General features: G+C 39.7%; 1 protein-coding gene across 1 annotated transcript in view; it reads left to right on the forward strand.

The window, feature by feature from the left end:
* FBN2 (fibrillin 2) overlaps positions 1–26,045 on the forward strand; it is a 138,609-nt gene that overhangs the window by 93,766 nt on the left and 18,798 nt on the right. The window contains exons 30-50 of the mRNA XM_083403565.1: positions 321–446; positions 1,552–1,677; positions 2,988–3,110; positions 6,153–6,275; positions 6,643–6,768; positions 7,230–7,352; positions 7,853–7,975; positions 9,002–9,163; positions 11,029–11,097; positions 12,362–12,487; positions 13,951–14,076; positions 15,175–15,327; positions 16,197–16,265; positions 16,602–16,727; positions 18,750–18,875; positions 19,223–19,348; positions 19,633–19,749; positions 21,146–21,274; positions 22,021–22,140; positions 24,277–24,402; positions 25,539–25,691. Of these exons, the coding sequence (XP_083259691.1) occupies positions 321–446; positions 1,552–1,677; positions 2,988–3,110; positions 6,153–6,275; positions 6,643–6,768; positions 7,230–7,352; positions 7,853–7,975; positions 9,002–9,163; positions 11,029–11,097; positions 12,362–12,487; positions 13,951–14,076; positions 15,175–15,327; positions 16,197–16,265; positions 16,602–16,727; positions 18,750–18,875; positions 19,223–19,348; positions 19,633–19,749; positions 21,146–21,274; positions 22,021–22,140; positions 24,277–24,402; positions 25,539–25,691 (2,598 nt within the window). The remainder of the gene's footprint in view (positions 1–320; positions 447–1,551; positions 1,678–2,987; positions 3,111–6,152; positions 6,276–6,642; positions 6,769–7,229; positions 7,353–7,852; positions 7,976–9,001; positions 9,164–11,028; positions 11,098–12,361; positions 12,488–13,950; positions 14,077–15,174; positions 15,328–16,196; positions 16,266–16,601; positions 16,728–18,749; positions 18,876–19,222; positions 19,349–19,632; positions 19,750–21,145; positions 21,275–22,020; positions 22,141–24,276; positions 24,403–25,538; positions 25,692–26,045) is intronic.

Raw genomic sequence — 26,045 nt, forward strand, 5'->3', positions numbered from 1 at the left:
GGAGGGCAAACACAAATGTTACCTTACCAATTCAGGTGTTAATTCAGGGAGGAAATCAGAGTGCATAAGGGGAGGAGAGATCAGGAAAGTCCAATGCTTGCTCATGCAATATCAACACATGCTTTCCCATTACATATGAACTGGCATTGTGTAAATGAAATGTCTTAAGCATTCTACATTAACACGAAGCAGTAGTATATATATTAACACCATTACAACCATGTTGATATATAGCAACAGACTAGTAACAAACTTAGCATGGCAGGCTTTAAAGAAGATTTACCTGTTCAGATTTTCACAGTGATAAAATTTTCCTATAGACATTGATGAATGTGAAAGCAACCCGGATATCTGTGATGGTGGGCAGTGTACCAACATCCCAGGAGAATATCGATGTCTTTGTTATGATGGATTCATGGCTTCTATGGACATGAAAATATGCATTGGTAAGTAATTTAGAGGTAGCTTTCAAGAGTTGTAAATATATTGTTGATGTGATTTTTGATTCTCAAAAATAGAAACCTTTTCCTTAGGGGAAAACATCACTAATGTAGCAACTTAAGATTTGATCTTGTGACTACTTCATCGAAAGAAGCACTGATAAACTAAAATGCAGTTGAATATTGTGGTGGTAAACTGCCCTAGATTCCCTTCTGACTGTCCTGGGGAAAGTGTTTCCTTTTTTTTAACCTTCAAAGCTGGGGAAAGGTGGCATAGTACAAGCATAGAAGCAGCATAGAACAAGAAGGTTTTCCTTCCCCCTCCCTTACAGTCATCCTGACAAGTTCTACAGCACATCAGGGCTGAAAGAACAATAATAGAAATTGGCATTGCCACCGAGAAAGTTTTACATATCCCAGCTCTCTACTGATCTGATCTGAAATAGGAATTGGAAGGTGCTCTTTAAGAATCTCAGAAGTGAATTTCTGAGCTAAGCTCTGGTGTTATCCTCTTTGATGATAACCAAGACAGAATAAAAATTAAATTCATTGGAGAATACCATTCAGTTGGCCATTATAATACCAGTTAAAATATAGCACATATTGTTCCTCTTTCAGCTGTTGTGTTTTTGCAGAATAGAAACTTCCTCATGGCCCAACCAGACATATTCAGAATCTATACCTTCCCTAATAAATATTCATAAGTCTACAAGGAGGGGCAATTCACAATTTGGGAATCTTGAATACTAAGGGCTAGTTCATGGATGATGGAGAATATATTAATGTATTATAAAAGTAATAGACTTCTTAAAGAAAAGTAGCTGAAATAATTCTGATTTATTTTTTGAAAACTGATTTAAATTTTAGCAACTATCAGGTCTTATGCTTCAGTAATACTTTTATTCATGTATATCTTTTTGCTACACTGAGGTGTCTGATTTTCGCATTGGTTCCTATCTTGTGGCTTCATACAATGATATGATCTAGTTGAAAAATGTAAGATAAAAATAATGTATAATTCTTGGTATATTTAGTATGTTCATTTATTTTGAGTGACTTGACTAATGAAGAACAAGTTTGCAGTTACTAACTAAGCTATATTAACTTACAGATGTGAATGAGTGTGACCTGAATTCCAACATCTGTATGTTTGGAGAGTGTGAGAACACCAAGGGGTCCTTCATTTGTCATTGCCAACTGGGTTACTCTGTCAAGAAGGGAACCACAGGATGTACAGGTATGATATACTTCCTTGAGAACCAAATAGTTGTGGCATAGTTCTTTGTAGGTAAAGGTAAAGATAAAGGAACCCTGGATGGTTAAGTCCAGTCAAAGGCGACTATGGGGTTGTGGCGCTCATCTCGCTTTCAGGCGAAGGGACCCAGCATTTGTCCACAAATAGCTTTCCAGGTCATGTGGCCAGCATAACTAAACCACTTCTGGCGCAACGGAACAACATGACGGAAACCAGAACACACAGAAATGCTGTTTACCTTCCCACCACAGCAGTACCTATTTATCTACCTGCACTGGCATGCTTTCGAACTGCTAGGTTGGCAGGAGCTGGGACAGAGCAATGGGAACTCACCCCATTGCAGGGATTTGAACCGCCGACCTTCCAGTCAGCAAGCCCAAGAGGCTCAGTAGTTTAGACCACAGTGCCACCTGCTCCCCCTACCTCTTTGTACATGCACATATCTAACTGTGGGGAAACAGTCCTGCAGAGCAAAACTCAGAACTGCAGTTACTTTTGAGTTTAGTATGCTCCTTTAAAAAAAAAAAAAAAAAAGCTTTTAGTACCATTTTATCAAGTACCACTGCTTTTGTGCTCCTACCGAGGTCCCATTGAAATGCTTGGCATATTGCAACCATTATTCTTGAAGTATTTAAGGCTGCAAACCTATACATACTTAGCTGGAAGCCCCAAACAACACAGTGAAGCTTACTGCTCAGGAAATATGCATGGAATTGTACTGTATGCATCAGGGCTTTTAGATAATTAAACAATCTATGCCCTTTTCAATTGGGGGGTGGGGTGGGAGGTTATTGTTTTTGTTTGTTATTATGATGCACATTTTTGTGTTTTTATACTGTAATCTACCCTGTGATCTTTGGTTAATGTGCAGTACATAAATTTAATTAATTACAAGAAGAAGAACAAGGCTTAACCATTATAATTCTGAATTCTTTTAGAATATCATTGTGAATTACAGTTATCTGGTTCACATATGTCAAGCCAAACCTTGGTTTAGTAAGATTGTGCAAACGTGGACTCCTAGAGAGGACATCACAACCACTTTCCTCCTTTTTTGCTGCTGCACTACACTATGCTAAGGCTTGTATCATCTGAACCAAGACTCATGGTTATGCCCTCTCTTCATTAACCATGAGCAATTGCCAAGGATTACAGATAATTCCTAAAATCAGATACTGTCCTAATAAAATCAGTGTGAAATAATACTGGATGTATTACATTGACACTGTTTCTAAGTTTATGAAGATATCTATTATTCTGAATTCAACTTTTTAATGTGCAACTTTTCTTAGATGTGGATGAATGTGAGATTGGCGCCCATAACTGTGACCTGCATGCCTCATGTGTCAATGTCCCAGGAAGCTTCAGGTGTAGCTGTAAAGAAGGATGGATTGGAAATGGAATTAAGTGTATTGGTGAGTAGAGATGAATTGATACAGTTGGTTAGGTGACAAGATGGTAGGCCTAAATTACTTGATTATTTTTAGAATCATTGGGTAGGTTGACTGGAGTGGGGATGGATGAAGTAGGTATGGAAATGTTTCACCCAGAAACAGAAGGGGGCATTTTTTATTCTTCAGGCTTCTCTTCCTATTTGGGTCAGAAATGGGTCCAGCTTGCTGGTTGACGCCTTCATGGAAGAGACTATCTGTCTGTCTCCTCGCCTTCTCTTTCTTGCCTCGCTGTCCTAGATAAGAATGGGATTCTAAATGGTCTAGGGAATGAGAGCTCCTAAACTTTCCACACTATTGATATGGATATTCCACTCCTGCTTTCTCCTCCCATACGTTCTCCTCCTTGCTGAGTTACCAGATTCTTTCAGTAGGATCATCCAACCTAGCTAGAGCCAATGTGATACATAGTTTTGTTATAAGGTGTATTCTCGCTTGGAGAATATTATTATCAGATTCCAACAATAGATGTGCCAGTGGCCACTTGGGTGAGAGATGTCATGAAGGAAACCCGAAAGATCCCTGTGATAAAAATGGAGAAGCCACACTGAGGCATGTTCAGTGTTGTTGTGTTCATCAGTCCCCAACTCCATCTCTACAATGTTGACCCTCCTGACCGACTTGCCTCTTTGGAATCAGTTTCTAAGAATCTGAAGAGTAGACCAAAAAGGTTCTTCTTATCAGCCACTGTCCTAGCAAACTCTATTATAGCCTCTAATGTCAGAAACAGAAGGAATGTGTACTTAACACGGCATGAATCTAGCCATAAGTGGTGCCTGATTGCCACACTATTTTCTGGCACCAGGTTCTTCGGTGGTGCCAGTGGAAACCAAAAGTAAAAGAAGTTTGTCCAAACTGCCAAATGAGAGGATGGAAATTCCCAAGTCCTATTAGTCCTTTTGGGACTTGCCAGCATCTGGGTACCACTTGGGACTCTACCAGCTATAAGACTCAATAACCACATTCCAAATATTCCAACTGAAATTCCTCACTGATCTCCCCTGGAAACTGTTCATCATCCAAGGTTGAAAACAAACAGTGTTCTAGCAGGAGATAGGCTGCCCCATTGCCATTATGCTGTAATTGTCTGTCTCATGTGGTTGGTGCCTCAGTGGAAACAAGACCACACAGATCTAAAGTGTAAGAAAGACAATATGAATAGGATATGTGCTGGAGTATTCCATGGGCCTAAAAGACAACTTCGTGGTCCCAACAAAATCCAAATTTGTAGAGAAACTCCTGAAGCAAAATCTCCCCCTAATCTCCCACCTCAGGAATATTTTGATGGTTTTCATAGAGGGTGTCCCTTAATCATCTTAATCAGCACATTCCCCTGCTTCTTATCTGGATAGGAGGGGCACTTTTGAAGTACAGTGGTACCTCTAGTTATGAACTTAATTCATTCTGGAGGTCCGTTCTTATCCTGAAACTGTTCTTTACTAGAGGCGTGCTTTTGCTAATGGGGCCTCTTGCTGCCGCTGCACCGCCAGCACATGATTTCTGTTCTCATCCTAGGGCAAAGTTCTCAACTCGAGGTAACTCTTACAGGTTAGCGGAGTTTGTAACCTGAAGCGTTTGTAACCTGAGGTGTTTATAACTTGAGGTACCACTGTATTGAGAATACTGCTTTCTTCCCTAAGAGAGAGAGAAATTTCTGATAAGTAATTTCCCTTCTTACTAGAATGCCTCAGTCTATTATAATTCCATGTTTGTGAACATTTTTCTATGTGAAGTCTACAAAGAAAGTAAAGCCATTTTCTTTTCATGATTTCTTACTGTTGACAGGAGATTGATAACATTGTTAGAGATGGCCTTTGATGACAATTGTTAAATCCAATCACTTATAGAGCAGAATATTACTTAAATATTTACCCAGTGCTAATGAGTTGATGTTTAAAATGTAAATATTATAAATGAAATGGACGAAACAAAATAATTTTATGATTTCATGTCATTGAAAGGTTATGAGAAAGCAAGTTTGAAGCTATCACTTTGGGCAAATTTAAGCTAAACGTGCAGCTTTCAGTCAGAGTTAATTAGTTCAAAACAATATATTTGAGATTAATTTCTACCCTCCCTCCCACTGGTTCTTGGCACTCTTTGCCCCTTAACAATTGCCAAGTCACAATGTTGCAGCGATAATTGAAGCCAAATCTGGCTGAAATATCCTAGCAAGGTCTAGATTTAGACCTAGTAACCCTATGCCCCCTTGGCTCCCTTGTCCACAGCCCTCCAAACTCCTCTACCCATAATGGATCCTGGAGGTTATGTGTTCTGCTGCCCTCATCTATACTGCCCTTCTCATGTGACCTGTTGAGCCTCCTTCATCATCTCCTGTGTACTATGCCTGCCAGCCTCCCCACTCCTGTAGGAGTGCTGAACTTGTCCACTTTCTTTCTCTTGGTAAGCACCAGCATACATGCATCAATGTGGTGTTTGGAAGGAGAAGAGTCCCATTCATTTATGGTTGAAAAAAAGAGTTCTGCCTTAGGCAGCCATCTAGAATCATACAGCAATAAAGTCATGCCTTGGATTAACGAACTGGCGCATATATATATATTCTTATTATGGTAACCATTCTAACAGAGGCATGCAATAGAAATGAAAAAGTGTTTAAACGAAATTGGTAAAGTATTTAAAATGTTCCACTAACGCTGAACATAGCAATAGGCAGATCAATTTCTGAAGCTACCTTCATTTTGAGTCAGACATTGATCCATCTCAGCCCTACATTGTTTATTTTGTCTGGCAAGTGGCTCTTCTTGCAGAAGTCTTTTCCATCACTTTACTACCTGATACGTTTAGCAGGAGATGGCCGGGTTTGGACCTGGGGATTTCTGCATGTAGAGCACCAGCTCCTTCACTGAGCTTTGACCCATGATGGCTGAAAGCCAGTTCTGACGCTCTTTGAACCAATTGTGCAAGCAAGCTACTCCTGTGGAAATCCCTGTTTCTGTGAACACGTGCATCCTTTTTCTAGTTCCTTTGTGTGTGTTTTTCTGGCAGATCTTGATGAATGTTCTAACGGAACACACCAGTGTAGCGTAAATGCTCAGTGTGTGAATGCTCCTGGATCATATCGCTGTACCTGTGCAGAAGGATTTACTGGAGATGGATTCACTTGTTCTGGTAAGAGAGATTTAAGAAAATCATTTTATCTGCTTGTTTCCTTTAGAAGCAGAATTCAGAGCTCCAGCAACATTGCGAGATCAGGTTTCCCCCCCATACTTAGTTTTCTGCATACCTTCTTGTGTAATTTCTTAACATGGCATTTACACCCAAGCTACTCTGTAATGGATAAAGCTAGCATTTAAATATCAAACAGAAATATCACTGCTCATTTTCAACTAAGGTGGAAGCACCAGTTTTGCTTTATGTCAAGTAATACTTAACAAAACAAGTAACTTGGAGAATTATCTAGATATGTTTATAATGGACATTTGCCGACCAAATCCCTTTTGCTACGTTGAACATCAAACTTAATTATATTCAACAGATATCGATGAATGTGCAGAAAATATTAATCTATGTGAAAATGGACAATGCCTGAATATTCCTGGTGGATATCGTTGTGAATGTGAGATGGGTTTCACTCCGGCTTCAGACAGCAGATCTTGCCAAGGTAACGCACCACTATTCCATTTGCATTTTCAGGGTTTGGATTGTATGCCAGGAGGGAAACCACAAGAAGCATTGAAAAGAACATTCAAGCACAAGCTTTACAAAGAAAATACATTTTTCTAATCAAGAATTACTATGCTGTGCCAGCTCTGATAAAAGCTGCCTTAATTTTTAAAGACTTTGCATGGCCTTTGACCAAAAACCTTGCAGCTAAATTTGGACTCATCTTCCTTGTATCAGTTACTAAAAGACATGTAGAAAAGTATTGCATTCAAACAAATGTTTCTTATTGTAGAATGTGATGAGGGTACACAACTGCATGCTTGTTCGTTCCCAATAAAACCACACAAGCACAGATTACATTTTCAAATGCACATTTGCATTCGATGACAAATTATTCAGAATATGTACAATATTGATGTGTGGGTAACTAATTTATTTATATATATACTATCCTTTCAGATATTGATGAATGCGCCTTCCAGAATATCTGTGTGTTTGGTACTTGCAATAACTTGCCAGGAATGTTTCACTGCATTTGTGATGATGGCTATGAGCTGGATAGAACTGGAGGAAATTGTACAGGTAAACACATCACACTTGAAGAATGTAGTAGTAGAAGAATGAGATTTTGTTAAATAAATGTTTACATTTTTGGCTTTCTTTAATGGCAGCCAGAATGTTGGTGGCTGTGAACTGGAAGTGTAAAAACGTATTCATTGGTTTAGGAGAATTTCAGAAATATCCCTTTGTGGTTAAACAGATACATTTTAGGAAGTGCAGATAAGTACAAACAATTGATGGAGAAGTTTGATGAAAACTGGCATTCATTAATTCATTATGAAATGAGAATGCAAAACTTTTAGCCTCTTTTCTTGAATTAAAATAGTGATTATTATTATTATTATTAATAATACTTAATAATAATACTGCCCTATACCCGGGGGTCTCAGGGCAGTTCACAGAATAAAATCAAGATATAAAACCACAAAATACACAATAAAAGTAAAAACAACAACCCAATAGTCCCCCCAATAGCTAAACATAAATTTTAAATTTTCCTCTTTTTCTTCTTGCTGCCTTAGACATTGATGAGTGTGCAGATCCTATCAATTGTGTTAATGGTTTCTGTGTGAACACACCTGGAAGATATGAGTGCAACTGTCCTCCAGATTTCCAGCTGAACCCAACAGGAGTTGGTTGCGTTGGTAAGAATATTAAATAAATAAGCAGAAAGGTTAAAGGATTCCATATGAAACAAGATTGATTCATTACTTAAATACAGTGGAACAAATTCTGGAGAAATGTACATCCCACTCATATCACATGAACTGTGCAAAAAACAAACAGAAAAACAACAGGATAGATGCTGATTTCAAAATCCCAAATGTAAATGGATTCATGATGAATTAATAAATTTATGACAAATATAATATGATTTTTTGTTTCTTTACCATGTCCCATTAAAGTCAGTAAGGTTTTATTCCTACATACGATCTTCAGCAGACTCTTATTTTCTTCTACGCCAAGAACTGCCTCAATATATTGGATATATGTAATCAAAAATTAATAAAAAATATTTACAAAAAAAGAACTGCCTCAATGAAAGACAAGATATTGGTAGTGTGGCAAGACACCTAATTATCCCCTATTGATTATATGATGCAAAGATCATTCTCATGCTAGTCTGACTGGCCAACATCTTTGAATCAGGGAAGGACATTTCTTCCTGGTCCAACTGGCAATGTCCCTTGCAAAAATGGCAATTGCTTTCCCCTGAGACTTGCTGTTTTGCTCATTTATCTGAGTCCTTTGTGCTTACTTGCTCTCTAAACACCTATTTCCCGTGTACTTTTCTCTCATCGTGGCAAACTAGGGATTAGATTCTATCAGGTGATCTTTGAGGAACTGGGTCTGAGTGTTCCTTCCTTCTGGTGAGATGAGGAGAGCTGAGCTAAAAGACATTTTGGACCTCTTCCAAGTCTTTCTCTGTTATTTTGTGATCTTGTTACGCTGACAAACCCTTGGCAGTCAGTTATGACTTGCTTTACCCAGTTCCCCCTTAGATCATTTAAGAACTTTTCTGGTGTTGCAGCTTCACATTTAGGTCAAAGCTGAGAAAAATTATTTAAGTTAATGTAAGATTATGAGGTTTACTACTGAAAGCATTCATGATGCATGTTTCACATGACTGTGGCTGGTGGGCACAACTGTTTTCCATTCATTCTCCACAGATAATCGAGTTGGCAACTGTTACCTGAAATATGGACCAAGAGGGGATGGAAGTCTATCCTGCAACACGGAAATTGGTGTTGGAGTCAGTCGCTCCTCTTGCTGCTGCTCTCTGGGAAAGGCCTGGGGAAATCCCTGCGAGACCTGTCCGCCTGTAAATAGCAGTAAGGAAATGACTCTCTTAGATGCAAGGACAAAAAGAACTACTAATAGTATATCATAAGGAGTGAAAACCATTTCATGTGGTTGCGCTTTATACATGACAGGGGGCGACAGCCCCAGCCACTATGGATCATAAGGAATGAAAACTCTGACAATGTTATATGGAATTAAAACTAGGCCACAACTTTATTAAACTTCTGAATGTAGAAAGACCTTGGCTTAGGCCTTGGGCGTTTATACCTCCCAGCCCCCCAGCCGGGGGGAACTGGGTCTCATCAGGGTAAATGGGATATGGGGCTGGTCTGCGAGACATAAATGTAGCAGGCAGCCCAGCCCATATCCCTGCATGCAGGGTAGTTCACTGATGACCTTTCAGTGTATAGCCAGTTACACCCATTATATAACCCCTTTAAGAGGGGGACCCTTGAATCAGTGGCGTAGCGTAGGTTGTCAGCACCCGGGGCAAGGCAAGTAATTTGCGCCCCCCCCCGCTGCACTGTCCCTCCCCCAGATAGTCCCTCGCTCTCTCTCTGCACTGCACTGCACCGCACCGCACGCCTGGCACCCTCCCCTCCACAGTGGGCGGCGACCCGGCGGCTCGGATCGGATTTGCACAGCCAGCACTGCAGTGAGAGAGAGTGAGCCAGGTAGGGGCAGAGAGCTGCGAGTGCGAGCGCCCCCCCCAGATGTTGCGCCCGGTGCAGCCAGCCCCCCCTGCACCCCCCACGCTACGCCACTGCCTTGAATCACTGTCACAGTGGGGTGAGTAACCACTTCATGCCACCCCCCAATATAGGGAAGAAAAGACTAAAGGATTCCACCCAAGGCCATAACTGCCAAAGTTGTGACGAATTGCTACGGGGAAGACAAAACCTGCCAATGCCGGAAAATTTCTTCCCGGTCCTTCAACAGCAACCAGTCAAAGACCGCCCGCTCAACAGGAAGAAGAAGTTAACCTGCACACAAGAAACATGAAACAAAGGGAGGGTGAATCTCTAGAGCCGACTGCCTGGCTATTGTCGGCTCCACCCCCTATTTATAAATGGGGCTGGTCCCACCTCCCAGAAAGAAACTTGATTGCTGAGGCTGGGCGTGAACCTTCACAAATTAACACTGAGAGGCAAGCCAGCCCCTGTTTGCCAGTAAGCTCCCTGGGAACTGTAGCACCACGCGCGATCCTGCAAAGGGCACCCACAATGTAAAGTGTGAGTGCTCATTAAATAGAAAAGCATGCCTAGGTTCTCAGATGTGATTCATAAGCCTTGAGTGCAGGAATCAAGGATTCCAGCTTTGCTTGTGACAACACATGATGGCCTTAACCTAAGTACCTTGTTAACCTAAGTATCCTTTTTCCTGTGTGTAAAATTGAAAGCATGTTTAGGGACACTAATATGAAGTGTTTTGCCATGTACTTAGTGGGAGTTTAGAACAACTGCTGTTCCAAAGCATCTGCAAAAGACACCAAAGACTTATTAGTAATTATAATCTTCCTTCAAACGTATTCACCTCAGATACATGCTATGGACACATTGAAAATATTTGTTTTCCATATTGTGTAGGACAGCTTTGGTGGGAAAACAGATGCATGGACATAAAATATGTATGGATTGCAAGAGTCCGAAAGGACACTACACTGAATGGGGTCCCTATGTGCTGCTTTCCAGACAGAGTTATTATAAATCTGTGTGATTTGTTGTGGGGTCAAGAATAGGGGCCTTGACAGTCAAAACACAGTTCATATTAAGATGATAAATTTCATGAGCTGTGAACAGGACTATGCAAAAGAAAAACAACAACTGAAGCCATCTGTGTATTAATCTTCCCACAGCCTTTTCTTTAATTCTTGGTTGTGTTCTTTTCTCTGTAGGTGAATATAATACTCTCTGTCCAGGGGGTGAAGGTTTCAGACCAAATCCTATCACTATTATTCTAGAAGGTAAGTCCTTCCTTCCTTCCTTTCCTTTTTACAACAAATTTTTATTGGTTTTTTAAACAAATACAAAAACAAGAACCATTAAACCCTTTTGTTTAATGGCTCACTGTGTTAATTACATTGGAAGCTGCCGGGCAACCCAGTCAGTTGGGTGGGGTAATAATAATAATAATAATAATAATAATAATAAAATAATAATAATCCAGAAGTATATATAATGGTGTTTGTTGTGTCCATTGACTTTAGACATAAACTTACACATTCAGTGTCCAAACATGCCACTAAACATGACCTCTCCACTGAGAAGGCTGAGTGAGTGAGGGTCTTGATTTCGGTCATTAACATAGTTAAAGAAGTTAATTCTTTTAAAATAACTACTATAGCTTTTTATGACTTAAACAAGAGTCAAGTTCTGTAAAATGTCTATAATGGGGAGGTAGTGAAATCTGTTAGTTCCATAGAAGTAACTAAATGTATGTATTTTGTCAGCTTTGTTTTAAAGTGCTGGCCATTTCAAACATAGATACTTCTTAATGGCAGCAATCCAGATCCTCACATTCACCTGAGTTTTTCCATCTGTTAAGAGCTTCCCAGCAATCTGCAAATTGCTTTATAAACTTTGAGTTCCTAAATTGTTTTGGATTTTGGCAGTCTTGCTGCTAAAGGGAAAATGTAATGTGTAGTGTTCCTTTATCAGCTGCCTTGATCTTATTCATTTGGCTCATTCTGAGTCTGTTAGTTGTGTCTACTATCACCCTATCAAAAAATTAAGTGGAGGCATGACTCAGACTGTTTTACAGCTGATCTTTTAAGCTTTCAGCATCCATGCAATGTACCAAAAAGTGATAATTACAGAGCATATGTTCCTAGGTGATAAAATATGATGCAACCTGGTCATGGTTGAGTACAGTATTTGAAGACCCATTGACTTTTGGGGAAGACTTTAATTTAGATTGTGATCCTTCGTACTGCAATTGTTGTTGTTTAGTTGTTTAGTCGTGTCCGACTCTTCGTGACCCCATGGACCAGAGCACGCCAGGCACTCCTGTCTTTCACTGCCTCCCGCAGTTTGGTCAAATCGTACTGCAATTAGTGGGAGTTAAATGTACTTTGGCCGGTTCATACTTTTATCAGATCTTTTTCATAAAAAGCCGAGCAGATTTATAAACAAAAACAGACAAAAGTCATTCTCTGCTAGCCATCTATGCAAGTAGTCCGCTACAGTCTTTCATCAGCCAAAAAAATATGCCTTTCTCTCTTAACACAGACATTGATGAATGCCAAGAGCTGCCTGGCCTCTGCCAAGGTGGAAACTGCATCAATACATTTGGCAGCTTCCAGTGTGAATGTCCCCATGGGTACTACCTCAGTGAAGAAACTCGTATCTGTGAAGGTAACAATTCTTATCTTTTCTCCTAGTGCAGCACCCATTTCTTCTCAAACAATATTCTTCCCTGCAGACGTTTCTCCCCTGCACCCGAAAGCATGCAGATAAAATGCAGATACAGTGGTGCCCCGCAAGACGAAATTAATTCGTTCTGCGAGTTTTTTCGTTCTACGAGTTTTTTCGTCTTGCGAAGCACCACTGTGTATTGATGGTATCCCATAGGAATGCATTGGCGGTTTAAAAAAAAAGGCGCAAGACGTTTCATCTTGCGAAGCAAGCCCATAGGGAAATCCTTCTTGCGAAGCAACTCAGAAAACGGAAAACTCTTTTGTCTTGCGAGTTTTTCGTCTTCCGAGGCATTCGTCTTGCGGGGCACCACTGTACTAGATCTAAAGTTGTAGATTTTTAGGATTTGAAACTTAGATTTACACATTCAGTTATCAAGTTATCAGTTATTATTTTATATCCATTATATTAAGACAATCTCCCAGGGTAATCATGAATATGCACACTACTTTCTAATTGATACTACTTAGGGTCAAACTTGATGTGATGATACAGGCCATTTTGATTTCTCTTTTCTTTTTAAAGTAATGACTTTAGTGGGTTAGGACTATAACTTGAATCCCACATACTTCCTCAAGATATTGTGTGCCCCTGCATCTCCTTTTTGCTGGAAGTAACATCTTCATAGACGAATTACAGCTTCAGATGTTACTTGTTGTAACAAAATTTTTCATAGTCGAGTAACAGCTTCAGGTGGGTGGTTTTTTCAGTGAGAACGAAGTACAGTGGTCCCTTGGTTCCTGAATGGCTTAGTTGTCGAACAAATTGGCTCCTGAATGCCGCAAACCCAGAAGTAAGTGTTCCGGTTTATGAACGTTTTTCGGATGCCGAACATCTTCTGATTGAGTGCAGGAAGCTCCTGCAGCCAATTGGAAACCACGCCTTTGTTTTCGAATGGTTTTGGTAGTCAAACTGACTTCCGGAACGGATTAAGTTCGAGAACCAAGGTACCACTGTACAAGGGGTGGGTGAACTCCTACCATGGAGTTCCATACTACTTCAGAAGAGGAGGAAAATCCCAAACACGGGATTCAAAGATGGTGGATTCACTGTTTAACTCTTATAGAATCATAGAATCATAGAGTTGGAAGAGACCACAAGGGCCATCGAGTCCAACCCCCTGCCAAGCAGGAAACACCATCAGAGCACTCCTGACATATGGTTGTCAAGCCTCTGCTTAAAGACCTCCAAAGAAGGAGACTCCACCACACTCCTTGGCAGCAAATTCCACTGTCGAACAGCTCTTACTGTCAGCAAGTTCTTCCTAATGTCTTACCTAGCCTCTTTGTCCACAAATGAGAAATACTTGTTTGGCAATTCAGTTTGGCCTTGTATGTTGTTATTTATTGAGCACTTGTTTGTTGTACCTCAATTGCTTATTGAGTCTCCCTGCTCTCCCACAGATATTGATGAGTGTGTTGCGCATCCTGGTGTCTGCGGTCCTGGGACATGCTACAACACCTTGGGGAACTACACATGCATTTGCCCTCCAGAATACATGCAGGTGAATGGAGGCCACAACTGTATGGGTATGTTACCTTTTCTATTTCCACTTCCTACCATGATATTGAGAAGAGTTTGAAGACCAGATGAGTTCCTAAAATTTAGGCCCAGTTTACACTTAACAGCTGTTCCTATGCAGCTTCCTCAGTAGCACATAGGATCTAGAATCCAGGCTCACAGCTGGATAGCATTCACGTGAGGCCTCCATTGGTGTTGGAATGGCTTGGAGGAATATCTGGATTGGTCAAAGTCAGTTAAACTAATATTTCTGGAAATGTGCATGGTTATTGAAATAGCTTAAGTCACAGCTTGAGGCTGCATTCCTACATCTGGCCAGAAGATGGCTGTGGAGTCTCTGAATGTGTTTAGGTGTCCGTTTAGTAGTGGAGAGGAGGTCAGAAAGTAGGACAGCAGCTATGCCTCTGGTAAAGCCTCTGGTCCACCAGTAGAAAGTTCTGTGGGTACAGATGTATCCCCAGTGGGATTCTGGTGGTGGGTGGGTGCCTTGCAGAGCTTGGGATCTGCAGGATCTAAAGCCCATGACATGTGCTCAAAGAAGGTCCAAGAACTATGCTGATTCTAGAGCTTGCATAGTTAATTTCATTGATTTCAATGGGAGATAAATAGGGAGAAAGACAAGGGGGTGAAAAAGGCCTCCCCACATATCCTGCCCTAGATATCAAGCTGTCAGGTCAAGGGAAGTGGTGGTAGGTCTGCCACAGATTCCCCCCCCCAATTCCATAGAACAGCTGTGTAAGTTACTTTTATTGTGTACTAAATATGCTTTCTGGATCTTATAACTCAACCCGGATTATGCTTGCTTCAATTAAGCATGCTTATAATGGCTGCTTACCCAGTTCCAGGGTGGAGGTGGTTGCGGCCAGTCGCAGCCACCTCTCAACTCCCAGGGGGTTGAAAATGCTTCGTGGTTGGGAAGATCTAGCATCTGCCCCAGTCTTCTTGAATAAAACGCAGAGAATAGATCCAGCTGGAGTTATTCTGTGTTCCGAAACAGGAAAGTCAGCTGAAACAGGTAGATGTGTAGGAAAAAAGAAAGCCAGTTCTCAGGATCCAATTGTTATATGTTTAATACTTTTAAAAGCATGCAATTTCTACATGTACAGATATGAGAAAGAGCTTTTGCTATAGAAGCTACAATGGAACGTCTTGCGACAACGAACTCCCTTTCAATGTGACCAAGAGGATGTGTTGCTGCACCTATAATGTTGGGAAAGCCTGGAACAAACCTTGTGAGCCATGTCCAACTCCAGGAACAGGTAAAAACTAGACTTAACAAGGGATGTTGTAAAGACTCTTGAGCCCAAATTAATATTAAGATATATGCACCCCTTTCTGGACAGATTCCTAGAGAGCCAATACAGTAATATATTATTCAGTTATTTCCTTGGCAGTCAATGTAAGCAAACACAATGTTCAGGAGCTGTTATACCTCCCAACAACCTCGTGAATAAATGTAGGTATCAGGGATATTACAAATATTAGTTTCATTTGTTTCAGTTTCCTGGCTTTTTTCCAGTTAGTTGAAAGTGCATGTGATAAACAGTTACCTGTAGATGTCTTTCGGTGTTTTCTTAAAAGAAGTTTCCTTAAAAGAAAACACTGGAAGAAAGATACAGGCAATTGTTTATCACATAGGATAAAACTTACAAAAACCCAATAGCTGAGATATATTCTTCTATCTCTTTGATAACAATAGGGCATAAAGGAAAACAAAGCAGTGCAGTATTCCTTTGATCAGTATGGAAAGAGGAAATAAGAACTGAAAAGAACATTTTTCCTTCCCCAGAAGTATTCTAAGCCAATGTCCTTCCTGTCACTAATCCAGATGGGAAGAGAGAAGAGCTCAAAGCCCATTATTTGTACATCAAAATTACTAATCCTATATAATTCCACATTGGGGGTTTTCTTCGTCAGTGCTGTCTTTCAGTTTCTAAATTCTGTCAACATTAAAGCTAATACTTGGATTAAATAACGTATTTGTTTATGGCTGCATTGTGTGTGTGTGGGGGGGGAATCCTCTTATTCAATAAAATGGATTACTGTTTTTTTGTAAATGGATTGTTTGTCCAAGAGTTATTGTTATATTCAGCCTCCTTGATTCCACCCCACTTTCTTTCCTTTTAAGTTGAATTCAAGTCAATATGTGGAAATATTCCTGGCTTCACATTCGACATCCACACGGGCAAAGCTGTTGGTGAGTTTTTAAAGCTATGTTCAGATTAATGAATGCAGCATGAATCTGAAAACTAGAGGCTTTTTTTCTCCCACCCACCCCCTTTTTATTTATAAGATGTGTGGAAAACTAACATGACAGGGAAGAAGTTTCAGCTTTTTATGTATAAAGTTCCCCTACATGGATTTTTCCTTTATACAAAAAGCATTGATTAAAATTAAAATTGAATTGCTATATTCAATTTGCTGTATTATATTTCTAGGTTAATTTTATTACCACTTTATCTTCCTTATTTCATGCATAGAGAAACTATGAGAAAAAGCATTTGACTAATAAATATTGATATTTTTTTTTAAGATATTGATGAATGTAAAGAGATCCCAGGGATTTGTGCAAATGGTGTTTGCATTAACCAGATTGGCAGCTTCCGCTGCGAATGCCCAACAGGATTCAGCTACAATGATCTGCTCTTGGTCTGTGAAGGTGATGTAAATCGTATTGTCTATGGTTTATCCTCATGGCAAGATCCTTTTCAGCAATAGTCTCCGCTCCTACTTTACTGCAGCTCATAAGTGAGGTTTTTTTTTTTGCAGGGAGGGAATACACCTAGAAATTACACCTGCCTCCAGGTCAGGCTCATGATCAAAGAGGAACTGATTGTACTGACTGAGTCCTACACAATGGCCTCACCTGGCTGTGTGGACCAGCAGAGTGTCGCGAATTCCTCGCGGCGCCTTTTAGCAAAACGCTCAGAGTCCCTTTTCAGTGCAGTCTTTTTAATGTGAGCTATATACAAGTATTTACAAAAACAGTCCATACAGAGTACCTGCTCCTTAAGGCAAACGAATACTCTCCACCACAGCATCACCACACCACAGCACAACCACCACAGTTACTGTTGAACAGGCTTTCCTTTTTAAAACAGGTGATAGCCAATCACATTAATCACACTCCTGCTGAGTCACTCTGACCCAGCACTTTACATAGTATTGCATCATCCTGTTGAAGCCTGCAGACTTATTCAGTATCCTGCGAAGTGCAAGCTAACATACGTGCTCATGTCTACTGTGCAACTGTCTGTGATCTGCTCCAGTAAATTAGTGTCATGTGGATATATTTTCAAAGTAGAGCAGCAGTTAATAATAATAATAATAATAATAATAATAATAATAATAATAATAATAATATATTTATATCCCACCCTCCCCAGCCAAAGATGGGCTCAGAGCGGCTAACAACAGTAAAAATAGCACAGTTTACATAAAATCACAGTCAATTAATTGAAATGCATTCTAAAATCCATTCATTCTAAAATCAATTCAAAATCAAATTAATGGCAACCATTGAGCTAGAGTTCTATGAGGATTACAGGAGGAGGGGGTCAGACTGTGCCTTGGCCAAAGGTCTGGTGGAAGTTAAAACCATCACCTTAAACTTGATTCTGTACTCCACCAGGAGCCAGTGCAGCTGGTATTAGAAAACAACAGAAAAATAGTGACTAATGAAAAGGTGTAGAAGACGCTTGTCTTTGAAAAAATAAAGCTGCGCATCAGTTGATTCCTGACCTAGGTTTTGAAACCCTTATCAGTAATTCCATGAAATGTTTGAACGTGATCATTAGTTGCCCTTTCTTCCACGAATATAAGTATTTCTGTTTAAATCCATGTATCGTCTGGTCTCACAGAGCCAGTGTGGTGTAGTGGTTCAGAGCGGTAGATTCATAATATGGGGAACTGGGTTCGCGTCTCTGCTCCTCCACATGCAGCTGCTGGGTGACCTTGGGCCAGTCACACTTCTTTGAAGTCTCTCAGCCCCACTCACCTCACAGAGTGTTTGTTGTGGGGGAGGAAGGCAAAGGAGAATGTTAGCCGCTTTGAGACTCCTTAAAGGGAGTGAAAGGCGGGATATCAAATCCAAACTCTTCTTCTTCTTCTTCTTCTTCTTCTTCTTCTTCTTCTTCTTCACAGGATTGTATTTATCTTCCTGGCAGATTTCTTAGAGAAAGGGAGGCAGGAACATTATTCAAAGCATTTGCTCTGTGTGTACAATGTGCCACATTCCTGCTGTCTGTATCAGAAGAATTTGTTAAATGCTCTGATGAAAAAAGTTCTGGAGTGATACGGTTGTGGGATACAGAGTGTGCTTGGGTTCCTCCTCTACTTTTTAGTTTCTGTCAGTCTTCTTCTACCTGTTTGGCACGAATCCCATCTTTCCTCTTCCTTAGAGGATATTAAACGGAGGCATCTACAATAATGTACTGGTCACTACTTCAGAGGGATGAACACAAAAATAAGGGATATAAGCACATTGAAGTTCCAGTGATTTCAGTTGGTATGTTAAGATTGTGTTGAAAATTCTCTAATTGAAGTAAAGTGGGATTTGAAAGTGCTTTAACATTAGCTGAATTATGCCCATTGCAATGTAGAGCACAAAATGTATCTGTATGCCTCAAAGAGATGAAGGACACCTATACTGACATTTGACTAATAATTATTGATCTTGCAGATATTGATGAATGCAGCAATGGTGACAATCTCTGTCAACGGAATGCAGATTGTATTAACAGCCCTGGTAGTTACCGCTGCGAATGTGCTGCAGGTTTCAAACTTTCACCCAATGGTGCCTGTGTTGGTAAGAAATAAATTGTATTCACTAATTAGCTTAAGTCTTCTTTTATATGGCTATTCCCTCTAGAATATTGGCAGTTTTCCTGTTCTGAATTTGCTTTTTTTGTGTGTGTGTTGCACACTTACAATTATGTTGCTTCCCTGACTTTCATGTCATGTTTAGCAGTATCTGACTTTAACACGAACAGACAAATAGTAGGCTTTTTGTGCTACGGCTTTCTTTATGCAATGGACATTTTGAGTTCACCTTCAGTAATCATTAGCAGATTGTAAAATGCAAGTAATGAATGAGCAATAACAAAACCACAAATCAATAATGTATACCATGTGTTTTGTGTATTTTTGTTATAGATCGCAATGAATGCCAGGAAATTCCTAATGTATGTAGTCATGGCACGTGTGTGGATAAAGAGGGAACTTACCATTGCATCTGTCAAAATGGCTTTAAGGCATCCCATGACCAAACTATGTGTATGGGTATGTTGAGAGAATGTTATCCATGTAAAAACGTGAATTAGAAAATCTAGAACAGCTTAATTAATTGACATTTTGGTGAGCGATGGTTGGGTTGATACTGTTATATTTATTTCAGATGAATATAAGTTATGTGTTGTCAGATAAATGCGGTGATTGCATTTATTATATCATTGCGAAAGTTTGAAATATAAAAAGGGGAGGGGGGGAAGTAAGCCAGTGTTTAAGGTTTCCCGAGATGATTCTACAAATAATAATTCCTTTGTATTAATGCTTTCTCTCTGCAGATGTTGATGAATGTGAAAGACATCCTTGTGGAAATGGAACGTGTAAAAACACAGTTGGCTCATATAATTGTCTATGTTACCCAGGATTTGAGCTTACACATAATAATGACTGTATGGGTAAGAGAATCAAAAGAAAACTACACTTTTTCAGTTAGGAAGAGGGATGGTGCAAGCAGTTCAAATAAAAACATGAAAATTTCTGAATTTTAACAGACAAATCTATTTAAGGTCTGTACTCTGTTGTGGAACTAATTTTGAAAAAAAAGTATTATACTATTTCAGCTTCAAACACCTTTTTTGACCTTTCAAGTAGCCACAGGAACCACCAACTAGATCAGGACCACAACTTTGGGAAGAGAGAATTACATATGAGCCAGAAGTCATCTTTTCCATTGAAAAATGAGGGTTTCAGAATGGTCAGCAGGAGATGAACTTTGAGAATTTGGGAGAGGGATCGTGCAGTTTTCAGTTGTAAGGGAAGGAGATCCCCAGGGAAAGAAGTGACAGCAGTGGCTTTTTCCTTTTCATTCATTCATTTAAAATGTAGTTGACACCGCTGCAAGTAGCAGCAGAGTTGCTATTGGTGCCCCTTCCTATCCTCCCTTGGAATGACACTACGTTGTCACGTAGCATCATCCTAGGGCTATGTTGGTGTGGAATGGCAGTTTCTACTGACTGGGCCACCAACAGCAACACTATAGCTGTTTGTGGTGGCAGAAGATTAAACTGGATGGGAAAAGACCGCTAGTAGGTCATTCCATATCCAGTGATAATAATAATAAAAAATTTATGATCCAACTTTCTAAACTCATGTCATCCTATTTTCTTTATATTTTGTAAACTTGTTGAATGATCAAAACTAAGTTAGAATCTAAAATTTTAATTTTTTTATCTCAACCCGTTATGAGGTGTTTCATGAGAGTTTGAGATTTTAAAAAATTGACAATTTTGGCCTTGCTGGACCACACAATAAACATAAAAGCTCAGCCCAGAACCGAGATACGTCAAAACTAAAAACACCAGTCTCTTCAGAACGTCACAGGCTTTAGTGTGATATGTCACATGATGGATTTACTTTAAATTTAAGTTACAAAATTGAAACCTTTAAAAAGTGATTAAAAATGAATAGGATTTTTAAAAATTCAAAAAATTGTATTGGTTATTTAATATTTCTAAGAGCTACCTCCAAAATTCCATCTTGGATCTCAATGGGATCATATTTTTAAAAAAATATTTTGTACATACATGTCTGCCTTACTGAGTTCTATTTAGGATAAATTGGTCTTCTTGGAGTAAAATATAACAGAATAAACCAGACTTCAAACTGTAATATCAGTTACTTCAGGCAATTCTTTAGAAAGTTATTCAAATTAAAAGGTACCTGAAAAGCTAGTCAGGCTTTTCTTTTAAAAATGTGTTCCAAAGCAGAGTTGTAGCTTGCAATTATTGCATGATAGAATTTTGTTGCCTTTGTTTTGTTTACCATTTTTGTTGCTTTTTGTTCACCATTTAGATATTGATGAATGCAGTTCCTTCTTTGGGCAGGTGTGCAGAAATGGGAGGTGTTTCAATGACATCGGTTCTTTCAAATGTTTATGTCATGAAGGTTATGAACTTACTCCAGATGGCAAGAACTGTATTGGTATGTATGAAAGCAACTACCTAGTGTAAATGTGCATTGAAAGAACAGCAATCCTCTGCACACTTATCTGGGATTACATCCCATTGACTACAGTGTGACTTACTTTTGCATAAACATACAATTGTGCTGCTTTTTGAGGTATACGTTTGCACAGTCACGTTACAGTGTCTTTCAGTCACATATATCCTAGTGTCTTTCAATTTAAAAAAACTAAAGAAGTTAAAGAAGCCCAACAAAAACACTTCCGGAAGGTATTTATGGATACCTGTGAACTGCAGTTGAAACACAATTCTGTGCCACACAAGACAGAGCCTCTCCCTCTTCTCAGGAAATCTCTGTTCTTCTACCAATTTTGGTTGATACGTTTGCCTTATGTGGCTCTTGTATGCTAAACCGAACAGCAGAATTCATTGCAAAGGGGTGGGTAAGGAACTTTTCCCCATCAGCAAGAGCTAGGGGCGAGCAGTGCTATTGTTTCCGTTTGTTATGTATTTTTGTGTTTTTATATTGTAAAACCTGTGATCTTTGGGTGAAGGGTGGTATTATAAATTTTATTATTATTATTATTGTAATAATAGTTATTTACAGACGGGAGCAGGGTTACTTAACAACAAATGACAGGCAAAAGTGTGGGAAGGAGGATCCATGATCTTGATCTAGATTCTTCTCTCTTATTGCATATTTAGACTGTAGGTACTCCTTCTAGAATCTCTAACATATTTTGTCTTTTTTTGTATTCTTTTGAGATATCAATGAGTGTGTGGTGCTTGCTGGCTCATGCTTCCCTGGTACATGTCAAAACTTGGAAGGATCTTTCAGGTGCATTTGCCCACCAGGGTATGAAGTAAAAAGCGAAAGCTGCATTGGTAATGGTGCATTTTATTTTATTTTGAACTTCACTAACACAGTAAAGAACGGGTATTTTGGATGTGGTAGAAATAACATGCAAAGATTGTGTCACTTATTTACAAATGTAGCGACTTTCAAGATACGGCATTCTTGTGCTTGTGATGAGAGAAACAAACTCTAAGTTGTGGCATTTTATTAACAGAAATTGGGGGGGGGGGGAATATGCTGGTTTGTGTTTCGTAAAATCTTTGCTTAACAAACAAACAAATCCACACACAGACACACCCTGGCGAGTACATAGAGAAAACTTAGCTGAAAAAAATTCTGAAAATATAGGCTGCATTCAGACAGCATTTTATTCTATTTCCCTAAAGTTTCCTTACCGGATAACATTCACATTTTATGTGGTCTTTCACTTGAGGTAAATTCCAGTTCTGGAAACCTAGTGGAATATAGTAGAGGCCATTTCTGTGTTAATGGCTTTCAGGAAAAACATCCACTTAACCTAGAAAATCACAGCAGCATTTCTGCTGTAATTTCCCCACAGTTTTCATGGATCACGCCACTACAGCTCATGTTACCAAATTTGCAGTAGTATTCTAGTATACAGTACCTTCCCACCATTTTCATGTGTGAATCATGAGGGAACAGAATCACTCATGGCGACACGCCTGGTCACATCTACGGTTGTGTTACACCGTGTCCACTGGTGGGAATGAAATTTAGCATGCCCTGGCAATATAGCGATCAAAAAGCCGCAATTCCAATAACACAGCAGGTTATACAGTGGAAAAGGAATGTTAGAAACTGGGACAAGAAGCGCTTGCATTATAACCAGAAAAGCTAATTCAATAATCTCCACATCCGAACGCACCCAGACTCAGAAATATAGCAAATGGTTTCTGTTTTAAGCCTTAACGCTCATAGTTATGCACAGCTAAATTCCGCACCAAATGCACACCTAGTGTGTAAAGGTAATTGAGTTATTTGCATAGCGCTTTGATGTTTATTTCAGCATCTAAGGAATTTTTGTTTTGGTACAAAATAATATACCAATGCTTTTAGAACGTTAGATGCTTTAGATTTTCATTATATGGGGAGAAAGTAACACAAGGCTATCAAATGAGAAAGCGGATCCATGCAAATCACAATGTGTTTCATCAAACTAAGAAACAAAGATATTGGTACCAGACAGCCAATCCTAAATATCTTCAAATTAACCATACAGGAAGCAAATCCCATGTCTTCTCTGTGCCAAACTAACTGATGTTAGTGGAATTTTTGCCCAGATAAAGATGGAAGGAAAACTTTATGTGTGCTTTCAGTAGTCTTCATAAATCAAGGAACAAAACCTTGCTTAAATATGCTGGACTTTTATCTTGAGCAATACATTTTTTTGGACATTTTAACTTTTGTAACACAGTGCATTTATTAATTTGTTTTCTTGCCAGCTTTTAAATATTTTTGGCAGCTATTGCTAGCAATGTTAACTGTTTTTCTTGAGAGTAATCCAAGTCATATTTTCTTTGAAACCTTTCAAAGCACAGCATTTTGGGGCTGCAGTGAATATCATGTGCAAGACACTGGTTACATTAGCACACAACACTAAGAGAAAGAATGTCTTAGTGCAAATGTGTGGGCTTTGGGCAAGGAGATGGCAAACACCGTGTTTCTTCTCAGTCCTCTTAGCATGGCATGATGCGGCAGCTAAGTCAAAGTCAGGTTTAGTGTGTTTTCTGAATTTGGACTTGTAGTTAAATACTCTCTTTCCATTAAGCATGAGTTGTAGCCAAGGTTAGTTCTTGGTTGCAGCTCATGGTTAAGGAAGAGAGGATGGAAACAGCCCCCAACTACGTTATAATGGAACAGGAATAGACAAACCCCTGCCCCACCCCTCAAATATTTGTTTCACAAGTTCTCATACTCACTTTTTTATGAGCAATTTCTTTTTGCCTTTCCCCAAATTGTTGGGGGAGGCGATGACCAAATATATTGGCACAAACTTAGAGTAGACTTTATAAAGCAATTGCTGTTTTAAAACAGGACGAACTGGTTGTAATCACATTTTCATTTTAACCGCCTTTAAAATTTTATTTATTTACAATCAAGTTGTGTATAAGTTGTATGAAATAAATAAATAAATTATTTTTCAGACATTGATGAATGCAACGAGGATCCCAACATCTGTCTCTTTGGATCCTGCACTAATACGCCAGGAGGATTCCAGTGCATCTGTCCTCCAGGCTTTGTGATATCTGATAATGGCAGGAGATGTTTCGGTAAGCACAGTGGTTGCAGTAGGTCATTAACAGTCAGCTCAAATATTCAGAAAGGAGGGCCATTCAGTAAACAATCATTTGGCTAAGTTGGGCTGTCTCACATTTATTTATTTAAAGGAGTTCTACCTCACCTTTACACTTTAAAAAATCATCAGGATGGCTAATATGATAGTAAAAAGAAAATACAATCAGTAACGCATGCAAAAATGAACATGCAATGCTTGAAATTTAAACACAACAGAAAGACAAACTTTGGCTAGACCAGTTGCTGTGGGCACAATTGCAGCCATAAAAGCAATACAAATAAAATTTAAAAACTGTGTGAATATTTAATGTAATGGATGTTCCATCTACATCTTCAATCACAAATCCATGCTAAGCCCAGACCAGGCAAAAATGGATTTGAAAGCTTGCCTTGCCTAACACTGGTGCTTTTTTCCCCCTTTTCTAGAAAAGAGGTGCAGGAACGCTCCCATTTTTTTTCCAGACAACCCTAAGTTGTTGAACTTTTTTTAGGGAGCAAATTGGCCAATTCATCCAAATGGACAAGAGCCCTATGACTTTCAAACAGCCACCTGCAATATTAGACTGAGATTATTCAACAACAAACAAAATACTACACTGAGCCTACCGGATGCCATGCTTTAAATGTCTTGAGTTTTCCCCACATGGATGAAAGCTGGCTGTACAAAAATCCACAGGCTGACTTAGCACACGTGTGGGATTGTTCAATTGTCAAGTAATTCTTGAAGGAGATACAAAAGAGAATTAAAAGACATCATGGGGTAGATGGATGGAGAGGGATTGTAGGATGGTGTGGGGTGGGTGGGGGAATAACTGAACTATGCCATTTTTGGATACAAATATTTTCACTACAAAAGTAATTTTCAGGGGTGGGTGGGTCTGAAATGTTCCCCAGCAACTCCTGCTCAGAGGTTTCCCCACGCCTAGTATAAGCAGACTGAAAGGGCTTCAGTGCATGGTAAAGGCATTACAAAATAATGTCTCCTGCTGATAGAGGTTCAGGCAGGAATTCCCACGCAAGTGAGAAGTGAAAGCATTCCTTTGATTTTGATTAACTTACCCAGCTACCCAGTGTCTTAAAGTAATTCTGTGGCATTTGCTTTCCCCCCTAGATACGCGACAAAGCTTCTGCTTCACTAACTTTGAGAATGGCAAGTGCTCTGTGCCGAAAGCATTTAACACCACCAAGGCAAAGTGCTGCTGCAGCAAGATGCCAGGCGAAGGATGGGGTGATCCCTGCGAACTTTGTCCTAAGGAAGAAAAAGGTAAAGAAAAAACATGTGCTGGCTTTAGGGCTGTGCAATATATCGCCATACATTTGAATAACAGTATTGGAAATTACATCGTGATAAGTGTTACAAGGCAATACACAGGTGAACAAAAAGTGGAGACTTAACGGCCTCCAAGGGGGTGGTACAGCTGAGCCAATACCTTAGAGATAAGGTAAAGGCGCCCCTGACCATTAGGTCCAGTCGTGGCCGACTCTGGGGTTGCAGCTCTCATCTCGCTTTATTGGCCGAGGGAGCCGGCGTACAGCTTCCGGGTCATGTGGCCAGCATGACTAAGCCGCTTCTGGTGAACCAGAGCAGCGCACGGAAACACCGCCGGAGCAGTACCTA

Source organism: Podarcis tiliguerta (assembly GCF_965153285.1).
Source record: "Podarcis tiliguerta genome assembly, chromosome: 11".
NCBI classification, from domain to species: domain Eukaryota; kingdom Metazoa; phylum Chordata; class Lepidosauria; order Squamata; family Lacertidae; genus Podarcis; species Podarcis tiliguerta.